Source organism: Capsicum annuum, chromosome 10 (assembly GCF_002878395.1).
Source record: "Capsicum annuum cultivar UCD-10X-F1 chromosome 10, UCD10Xv1.1, whole genome shotgun sequence".
NCBI lineage: Eukaryota > Viridiplantae > Streptophyta > Magnoliopsida > Solanales > Solanaceae > Capsicum > Capsicum annuum.
Genome location: NC_061120.1, coordinates 20,986,672 through 20,997,745, shown reverse-complemented (window position 1 = coordinate 20,997,745; position 11,074 = coordinate 20,986,672). Strand labels below are relative to the sequence as shown.

General features: G+C 30.8%; 1 protein-coding gene across 2 annotated transcripts; it reads left to right on the top strand.

Moving 5' to 3' along the window:
• Positions 1-376: 376 nt before the first annotated feature.
• Positions 377-7,014, top strand: LOC107852103. 2 transcript variants are annotated; one of them, XM_016697151.2, is made up of 4 exons: positions 377-1,149; positions 4,964-5,013; positions 5,292-5,369; positions 5,526-7,014. In XM_016697151.2, the coding sequence occupies exons 1-4, from the start codon at positions 985-987 to the stop codon at positions 6,739-6,741; spliced, it is 1,509 nt and encodes a 502-aa protein (XP_016552637.2). In that variant the 5' UTR covers positions 377-984; the 3' UTR covers positions 6,742-7,014. The 2 variants fall into 2 exon arrangements, with proteins under 2 accessions (XP_016552637.2, XP_047254513.1); XM_047398557.1 differs by lacking the exon at positions 377-1,149 and adding an exon at positions 2,840-3,165.
• Positions 7,015-11,074: the final 4,060 nt, after the last annotated feature.

The following is an 11,074-nucleotide window of genomic DNA, read 5'->3' as shown; positions in this document are numbered from 1 at the left end:
AAAATTATTTTAATATAAAATTAACTAAAAATTGACCCCCACTCGCATCCGATGCGAGTGTAATCATTCTCGTTGTCCTAATCAGCACTTTAATGCCACATAGGCAAAATCAAAGATCAAAGGATTTAAAATATAATTTTTTAAGGGGTTCAAGAATTCAGATGACAAATATATAAATAAAAGTGTTCAACTTATAAAATTAAACGAGGACGGGAGTCCACAGAGTCATTTTGTCTAAATACAATAAATAAAACTAATAACAGTAATTTCATGATCACTTCATTATATAAAACCACCACGTGTCAGCTTGTAACGGACGATTCCACCAAGAGGCGCAAGGATAAACATGTCATTTTCAAAAGTACGACATTCCAGTCATTAAAAAGGAGTAATTAACATAGGCTCCAGAATGTTCCTTTTACTGTAAGTCTGTAACTGTTCACCTGCAAATTAGAATTCTTCATAGACAAGATTTTCAGCCAAACAAAATTATTTTCTCCACAAAATTAATATTTTTCTCATCACTTTTTTCCTATGCTAATAAACGTTTTTGTGTAATCAGTTTCCTCGGTTTATTTTTTTCAATCCTCCGAAAAAAAAACTGGATGATGCTAACTTGCGCCGGATGCGTAATATTGCTTGGTTCAAATTCGGAATTTGGTGAGTTTCGTCGTAGGGGAAGTCGACGTGGCAGTGCCTGTGGTCGATGCTAAAGTGCGCCTGGTGCAAGTGTTACCAAATATTGCTCCGGTTCAAATCCAAAACCTCGTAAGTTTCGTCGGAAGGGAGTGCAGCGAGGAGGTATCAGTGATTGATGCTAACATGCGCTGGGTGCGAAATACTCCTCGGGTGCAACGTGACGGTATTAGTTGTTGATGCTAACGGGCGCCAGGGTGTGAAACTTTGTGCGGGACTTTCTTTTTTCACCTTTAAAATCATCTGAGCGGTACACGTGGATTCAAGGCTGTTGAGAACCGTACATGTATGGTGGCAGAAGCAATGGAAGTGGGGCCCAGAAAAAAGATCTGGGGTACGTGGGAGGATCTAATCCTAGGTGGCGCTGTTATTCGGCATGGTATACAAAACTGGAACGTCGTCGCTTCGGAGCTTCGTTCTCGTACTATCCGTCCTTACGACTTTACCCCTGAGGTTCACACTAATTTACGTGAATTGCCACTACTTTTAGTACTCCATTCGTATCAATTTATGTGAAAATTAGTATTCTATAATAAGTCATACATGTTTAAATCGCTATAAATTAATTCGTTAAAGTAAAATAATTGTTTTAAATTTAAATGTTGGTAAAGTTTGAAATTTGTCCTTTTTTAAAATGACTAATTAAGGAAAATGAGTAGCAAAAATTGTTACAACGGTTTTACTATAAAATTCATATTGTTTGGACTTTGGTTTAAATTTATGTGGAAATGGGATTTTGTGGGGCCCTATAAATTGCTTAGAAATAGACTTTACCTCTTATACAGTAGTATGACTGTCTTTTTATATTGGCTTAAGCCATACAGACATTCAAATTTTTATTTAATCTGATCTTTTTTGGGCAATCGATAAAAGGTATAGAGTGTGCACTGATGCGGCAAAAATGACCAATAAAAAAAATACGTGGCAAATGAATTTTTAAAAAAAAACTATAAGTTAAAAATCTAATTAAATCATGACACTGTGTGGGTTCAAAATTTATTTTAAATATATTACTCCTCAACAATAGAAAAAGAAAATTATTTTAAAATAAAAAAAAATACAGTTACTTAATCCTCCCCTACTCCCACCCCCACCCCCAACCCCAATAGATTAATTCTTCTTCACTCCCCTCCATTTTCATTTCTTCAGTCTTTTCTATTTTCAAAATTTGTTCCTGCTTATTTATTTATTTATTTGTTTTTAAGAGTCGTTTGGATAGAATTAATATCTGATCAAATTAGCTTTTAATCTCTTTTTTAGCTTTTTAAGTTGTTTGGTAAATTAAAAAGTGTTTAAAAAAAGTTTAAAACGAATTAAAAGAATAAAAAATTGTGAAACTGGGTACCCAACTTTTTGCTTTTTAGATTAAAATTTTTCTAGGTTTGACCCAAACATTTATTTTTTTATTGCTTATATTTTCCTCCAATTACAACAATATCCTAAACTTGTAGCCCTTAAATATATAGTAGTTTTTTTTTTTTTCACTTTACCGCTTTGCTTCATCTCTTTCCTCCAATTTCCTCTTCATCTTTCTTCTTTATTTTCATCGAATCCATCATTACATCAGAGATTTATTCAAAAAAAATTTTTGTAGAATTAAAAATTATTAATAATTTACCTTATTTATGGCGTTAACAACTTTAAGAACATTTAAGTCATTGTAACAACAAAAAGTGCTTACCCTCACTTGTTTACCAAACATATCAACAACTTTTTTTTAGTTTCCACTTCTATCCAAACACTTATCTGATTAATTTATTAGCACTTATTTTAAGTTTTTAATCACTTAAGTTAAAAAGTTATTTTTTTTTAATTCTATCCAAACAAGCTCTAATTCTTTGCTTCTATTTCATTTGATTAATATTTGTGATAAAACATTGAATCAATTGACTAAAGAAAGCAGACATTGCTTCTATTTCTTGATTATTATTTGTGATTAGATTCATTGCCAGCAAATATTGTCATTTAAAGTTAATTTGGGTGTCCTGGGGTGGGGTGTGTGAAGACAATGATGACGGAGGGTTGAAGACAACGATGAATGGGTGGTGGTGGGGTGCTGTTAAAACGATGATGATGCAGGGAGAGTTGGAGAGACGAACTGGTGTGGGGGGTGGGGTGAAGACGATGATGCAGGGGAGGGGTTGAAAATTTTCTTTTTATTTTATGATAATTGAAAATTATATTATTAAAATAATTTAAGTCTAAGTTTTTAAATTAAAAAAATTATATATATAGTATTTTTTCGGCGATTCACGCGCCCAAGGAGTGTTAGGTATCAATTTTCTTTGATACACACTCTCCTTGCCAAATCAACATTTTTTGCCTGATAGATATCAATTTTAAGCATTTGAGGTTCCTGATAGGTACAAGCCTTAGTTGGGAGGTCCAAGTGAATTTTCGGGATAACTTTAAGTAGCTGTCGATGACTTATGCCTTCTATATTTATACATGTTGCTTCATTTACACGGGGTATATTGTTGTTGTTGTTTCATTTTCTTTCATTATTACATGTTTCATTTGTTCCGTTTATCTTCTTATTTTTCAACTGTACTGTTTTTTTTCTTTTGATCATGGTTGCTCACATTTGTTTTGAGCCAATTTTCTAATGGAAATAGTTTCTCTACTATATAAAGGTAGGGTAAATTCTACTTGCATCATACCCTCTCAAACCCTGCTTGTGGGATTACATTGGTATGTTATTGTCTTTCTACACATTAAATTATTTTAAGTAGCTCCTGAATATGATAAAAACGTCTAACGTGTAAAAATTGCATAGTTAGTGAAAATAATTGTTTATGGTGTCGGAATATAAATCCTTAGACAGAATGGCCTTAGGTCTAAGAATCTAATATGGAATAAAGTAAAAATTCAAATTTTTAGGCAAATAAGAGACAACTGAATAAGGAGGGTAGTGTGTATGTAGACATTCTACCTTAGGAGTTAGCTATCCTATTTGTGATAGATCTTTTGCCTGAATAAGGAAAAAGAAATAAGAATATTAAAATTTGTTAAGATAATATACTAAAGAAGTCTCTCCTTTTCTTCACTTTTGGTTAAATAATTTATTAGATGTTCTATTACCTTTGTCTAGTCAAATTAAAAAAATAAAAACAGCGTGGTACACTAAGTTCCTGCTATATGCCGAGTCTAGGAGGGTCGCCATCAGAATTCAGATAGGAAACTTATTGTGACAAGGCAGGTAGAATTTGTTCAAAATTTTGATTCCCCACTATAGCTGGGAGCTTTTCTATTTTTGGTTCAACACATTTCTTTTGTCATTGTTCCTTGATTGGTTTACTATGTTGCTCGATGTCTCCAAAAATGTTGTTGTCGCACTAGTGTTGGATTCTGCAAAAATGCACTACTTTTGAAGAATTCATACTCATCCAGACACATATCTTGAGAGTCCCGGTAACATAGTTGGTTTATGTTTTAGTTACCACTTGCCACTAACTATTAGACTTTCACCATGGCAAGTGGCGGTCTGAAGTGGCGCAAATACGTAAGACAACCATTGGTATTCACATAGGCGAAGTCAAGGTCTAGAGTTGGTAGTGCAATCTTATTATATGTATAACTCTTAACCTATTATATATTGTATATGTGCACAAAGTTTTAAGTCAAAAGTAATATCTTCAGTTGAACCCAAAGAAATTACTCGAACATCTCTCTTTGGTATTTCGTGTGTAGTTCTGCTACTTCTGTCACCAGGCAGTAAGGTTAAGGGCCTATTCATTCCTCACTTTAGATGTATACAAATTTTTAGTTTTTGTAAGCCTCTAATAGTATTTAGTTTTTACTCGAGAGATCATTGTTGTTGACTAGCTTATGATAAATTATCCTAATTAAAGTATGGTTAGTAAAATAAATCATTTTTCCATGCTTGTTACTAGTAAAGAAAATGGGCAAAAATAAGAGAAACACTTTTTTTAATACACTCCTATTACTGAGTACCGGAGATCTTTGCCAAAAATGACTATTGGCTCCTCATTAGTTTCTCAAGTAATATTGTGTTTGGTTCCCTCAACTACTTGTTAACATTTCCATTTCTGATTAAAAAATAATAATTTCTTGGATAAGGAGACCAATAAAGAAAAAGTTTCATGATGAACTACATAGTTAGCCGATGGGAAATGATGCGAGTAAATTACTAAATTGACCTGTTGTCTTTCTTGACCTCCTCTTGTTAACAATCCTTGTCTTTAAGCATACAATTACCTCTACTCTATCAAATGCTGATTGGACAAAAGAATTAAATTAATTGCAGGCCTGCAAAGCCAAGTATGAGGATTTACAAAAGCGCTACTCTGGCTGCAAGTGAGTCGAGTACTTCAAACTCTTGAGCTAATTTAATTTTGTGTATTGAGTCCATTTCACAGCTATGGCTTCTAAAATGCTTGGCTCAGCTTTTTGCCCTACTAGCCTACTGGTGTCGCATGCCAAGAGAATTGGCATTTAAGTTCATGCCAAGGATCCTAAGCTTTGGGATTGAGCTTGTTTCTGTTCATTTAATATAAATTAGGAGAAAAATTTACACAATAGAACTTTACCCTTGCACTAATTGATGTCTCATGTCTTTACTTTCTATTTCTCAGTGCTTGGTTTGAAGAGCTAAGAAAGAGACGAGTTGAAGAACTGAAGCGAGAATTGGAGAAATCTGAAAGCTCAATCGGGTTAGTGTAATGTTTCTCCATTTTAAGTCGGTTCTTCTCAAATGTATAGTGCTTTAAGCTTCTTGACATTTCCGTAGCTTAACAGGTGGTTTCTGAATCGAAATCCTTTCTCCTTTCATTAAAGTTTTCTAGCTCCATTTCTGTGTTCTATATCAGGTCTCTCCTCACAAAGATTGAAAGCCTGAAGGCTGAGAAAGAACGGTCTTCTCAGATAGATTATGATGGTTCCGCCAGTCACACTGGATCGCCCGCTGCTCTTGTGAAATTAGAATGCGTGGAATCTGTTGGCAAAGATGGCATAACTGCTGCCAGTGTCACGTTAGACAGTACTAGGACCATTTTTTCTCCTGAGTTTGAGAGTCATGCAGTAACATCAGCTAAAGAGATAGATCCAAAGTTAGAATGTCTGGAGTCTTGCGAGCCGGATGAAGTTCCAAATATATGCAAGCAAGCAGAGACTACCTATGGAAATGGAGGAGGGGCTTTGGGAAAAAGGAAAAATGGCATTTTGGATGGTAAAGAAGGGAATGTTGGGGACAATGTGTGTTCAATCAGTGGCATTTCCTCTTCCCACTGTAAAGAAGCATCAGCCAGTTGCGATCAAAGTATTAAGCCTTTTACCACAGAGCATAATAAAGGAGTATTATCCAGGTTGATGAATGACGATTTGATGGCAATTTTTAATTCCATTATACAGAACGAAGCGGCTTTGGTCTTTATGCATCGTCGCAGTGGTCAGAAGAGATCTAGATATAAGGAAATGATCAAGCAGCATATGGATATTGAAACAGTAAGATCAAGGTTAGTCAGTTGTTCCATCAGATCAGCAAGTGAACTCTTCAGAGATTTACTTTTGCTAGCAACAAACTCCATTATATTTTACTTGAAGAAGACGAGAGAATACAAGGCAGCTACCGCCCTCAGAGACATCATAACTAAAACGTATCATGACCATTGTAAAAGCTCTTACCACACTGCTACTTCTTCTCTGATCACATTTTCAACAAGAGGAAATCTGCCTATGAAGCCAAGAAGTGCTCGCCCTCGCCCCTCCAAATTCAAGCTTCAATCCGAGTCTTGCAACAAGGTAAATAGCTTTATTGAGATTCTTGGTCTAGATGATCATAAACCATGTGATGTCAATTCTGAGGCTCCGTTGAAGTCATTGTTAGCTGCTAAGAAAGGGTTCAAGGGACATAGGAAGTTCGAGTGTGGATCGGTTGATGGTACTGTTAATCAAAGGATTAGAGTACCAGGAGAGGAAGGAAAGGAAGATAGACGACCTAAAACTCCGGTTATGGAGGACTGTCGGTCTGAGGTGGTTACGGATGAAAGAAAAAGAGCTCGCAAAGGTGATTTGCAGGTTGCATAGTCCTCTTTTTCGTGTGCAAACTTTCTTCTTTTGCCCACTCTCATCTTTCAGTCATTTTGCAACTGCACTTGATATGTGAAATTCAGTTCAAGTGGAATATATGAAGCTCACAAGTTGTGAATACTTAGTACCAAATTAGTTTGACCTTTAAATAATTAAGACTTTCATTATTAGTCTGATTACGTTTGCCTAATGGGTAGTTTGGTAGTGTATAAGAGCAGTATAAAAGATGATGTATTAGTAATGGATTAGTTATGTTGAGATTACTTCTAATGCGGTGTGTTTGATTTGGTGTGTTAAAAATAACTTTTATTACTTATTTTAAAATTTAAAAAATTATTTACAAAAATTATCTCCACAAATATAATTAAAATAATGTGGAAAAGGTTTTGAGGGGCTATGTTGACTTTAGCCATGCAGTTGGCTTCATCAAAGTCTATTTCATTGCTAATATAAAGGGTGATAATACACAATAGTGTATAACTTCATAGGTTGAAAAAGTGAATTAAACAAATATTAGTAAAACTAGTTTTACTAGGCTTGTGCTAAGTCTGGGCTTAATCTTAAAGTATAAAAAAATAATAATTTTAATTTAAAAATATAATTTGTATTATATACATTTTTTACTTTATAATCTGTTTAATCTAATGATATGTTAATAAGTCACGTTGATAAATTTTTATAATTATTAAAGTTGTTAATCACATAATTGCATAATTTTAAATAAAATATTATTTATGTGAAATTAAAGTATTGCCAGAGAATATTTCAAAAGGTTACAAGTAGCTCGATATTTATATAATGATATGATTTAGAATATTTAGTAATTACGCTCAATGAAGATCATAAATAGAAAAATATTGATACTTTTATAAATTTGCTAGTATGTAATTTCTTAGTTATAGCTAAAAATAATTTTATTTTGATTTTTGTTGAGTTTAACTTCGCTCATAATTTTAGTGGCAATAGTTTTTGCAAAATAATTTTCTTCATCGATAGAATCATCTAAAACAAAATCAATGATTTCAAGTTTATACTATAATAATTATAACCTTAATTTAGAGCCTTTATATAAATTAAATAAAATGATCTATAAGGATATTAAATGATAATTAAACTAGATTAATAGATTACTCAATTCGGTTCATTAACTTATTATGTTTATTTTTTTCACGCCCCTTACAAGAGTACTCCATTTGTCCCATTTTAATTACTAGATTAGCCACACATTCCTCGTACGTGTAACTTTTAATGAAGTGCAAAAAAATTAAAATATATATTTTATTGTAACCACATATATATTTTACCATCACAAGTTTCAAATGGTTAATGAATTTAATATATTGTAAATGTAGATTTATAAACTTTTTAAATCTTCTTAAAATCAAATTTAGTTTATTTAGAATTCTTAAACTAATGAAAAGAATATTAGTTGTCACTAATTTTGATAACTTTTAATAAGGAAAGGTTTTAACATAAATATATTTATGGAAAAAATTAATTAAATATATTTATGGTAAAATCTTTCCTTATTAGGAGTCGTCATAATTAATGACAACTAATATTTTTTTTTCATTAGTTTAAGAATTCTAAATCAACTAAATTTAATTTAAAAAAAATTTAAAAAATCTAGCAATAAATATAAAATTGTTATAATAATTAAAAAAAATTAAGAAGTACCAAATATTTAAACGTTTTAAGTATGCAATAAGGATGTAATTAATGATTTTGTAAAAATTTGAGTTTAAAAATAAGTAAAATTTTATATTATTGGAGGCGGAGAGATGAAACAAAGTACGAACATACAACTTTTGTTAAACAAAATAAGAATTTTGAAAGGAAACATAACACATCCAAGTTTTGTGCCCTAAAATATTGTAAAGGTGTTAATTTTAATGGATGGAAAATAAATGCGAAAAAAAAAATTAAAGACGAAGTAAGAAAAGAAAAATTCTTACCTCTTCATCAACTAACTTAAAAAGCTTTCGAGTACCAGTTGTTTTTTTATTATATTTTTTTTATTTTATTGGACCACTTTCTATGATCAACACTTTAATTATAGACATGCGATCGGATGACTTCAATGCACTAATTGCAACAACTTCGGTAATTGCATCCGTTCCTATAGTAATCTTAAAAAAAAGAGTTAAAACAGCGTTAATACACGATTTAAAATGAAGATAAAATGTTGAGTTAAGTAGATTGTACCTGAATATGCGAGTTGTCTTCGTATATTTAATAGATACGACAAACAATACAAATTAAATCAATAAAGAACATAAATTCAACTAATAACACAAATTAGATCAATTAAGAATATAAGCTAAATTGCTGACATAACAATTAATATTATGTTTAAATCATTAATGAGCAAACAACAATCAACAATATAAAAAGAACAAAAGAATTTTATGACAAAGAAGCTAAAATAAACTGACGAAGAGAACCGAGAAAAGAGAATGGAACCTGAAGAAGAGACAAAACTTAGAGCAATTGTGGATGAAAGAAAATTATGATGAGGACAGTAAAAAAGCGAAATCAACATGAATTTTATATAAATTGGTAAGTAATACTTGTTTTACATAGGATGGGAATTGTTTTGATCCTATTTTAAATAAAAAAGATTATGTTAAAATCTATAGAAGATGGAAAAGGAATATTTTTTTTTGAATTTTGGCAAAAAATTATGGAAGATGAAAAGTTTTTTTTTTTAAAACAAAAATTGGCAAAAAGCGCCAGAAAGAATAAATAGATTGTTTGGGGTTCACGGTGGGAAAAGAAGGGATTATAAATTTTTTTTTTTTTTCAATTTTGGCAAAAAGCTATGGAAGATGGTAGTTTAAAAAAAAAAATTGGCAAAAACTATAGAAAGAACAAATAGAAAATAAATGTATTTAAAAATTATTTTTGATATTAGGTTTGGGGTTTTGTGTTGTCCACTTTTAGTTTGGAGTGGTAAATTTTTTTTGTGAGGAAAGGTATCCTATTTTTGTGGGAAAAGTTTTTTTTTTAATTTCATATTACAAAAATAATAAGAAAAAGGTAAAAAGACGATTTTGTCTAAAGTGGAGACTTTTAATAAAGGACAAAAAATTCAAATCACATTTCTAAGGGCCTTCACACTTTTAATATATTGTTGATTGTAGATGTAGATTATAGATATAGATTATAGATTACAAATATATTTTGAGAACTGAATAATATAAAAAAAAAACTATGTATGAGGTTGTAGTTGAAAGTCATTGCAATTATTTTATTTTGGATTAAAGTTAGCTTGAATATTTTTTGAGTCAAAGTGATTATTGATTTAAAATGAAGGGAGGTTTAACTAATTATCTAACAAGTGATGAAGGGAGGTTTAACAAGTGAATTTTTGAGTTAAAGTGATTGTTGATTTAAAATAGGGTAAAATTCACAAGTAGCATAATTAAGAGCCTAATTACTAATTTTATAGCAACAGTTTCATAATTACATTTTATAGCAACTTTTATTTTGTATTTTTTAAAAATATTGCTGTAAAAATACATCTACAAAAAAAATACTGAACTTAATTAACTGAAATTAGTTGAGCTATATATGGTATAATTACCAATCAAGTAAATATGTTGATTCCTTTTCCATTTAAAACACTTAAAAAACGTGACATCCGTTATAATCAAATAATTCAAATTTTAGTTTTTCACCATTAACAGCTGCATATTTTTTTTTGCAATTTATTCTAAACCAACCCTGTATTGTTTAATCAAATTGAACTGATTCTTATGCGAAATTAACAGCAATTGCAAAATGAAGTAGTTATTCGATTGAATTAAATTCAATTATTGATTCATCTGTTATATTTGTTTGAATTCAACTGTCAGTTGAAAATTCAACATTACTGCTATTCAAGGTACATAACCATTATTGCTATTCAGTTCACTTTTTTTTTTTTTTACCATTATTGATGTGCTTATCAAGTTTTGGTTGTCGTCGTTAATTTGTATGTGAAAAAATTGTAAAGCAAATTAGAGTTATAATCAAGACAGCAATAAAATTGAAATTCAAGTATCTGTTGCAAATTTCATCTTTAAAGTTGTTTCAATGGGAAAAAAAATCAGTATTCGACTCTATTTTTTATGATCGTTTGTTGTTATATTAATTGTTTTAACAATAGAATAATTGTAAACAACTTTCGAATTGAAAAACATTCAATTTTTTTTTTTTGAAATACTAGATAATTGATTGAACGAATGTTTCTGTTGAAGTTGACGATATTCTATGAACCCAGATAAAAGTATAAAATATCTTCGTCCATATGTATTTTTGATGTGTTATCATTAAACACATCAAAAAT

Bases quoted from the DNA above. Each gene is read 5' to 3' on its own strand.
- LOC107852103 (XM_016697151.2), top strand. From the start codon at position 985: ATGGTGGCAGAAGCAATGGAAGTGGGGCCCAGAAAAAAGATCTGGGGT. The intron at 1,150-4,963 runs GTTCACACTAAT...AATTAATTGCAG, and splicing joins CTTACGACTTTACCCCTGAG to GCCTGCAAAGCCAAGTATGA. The intron at 5,370-5,525 runs GTTAGTGTAATG...GTTCTATATCAG, and splicing joins AAATCTGAAAGCTCAATCGG to GTCTCTCCTCACAAAGATTG.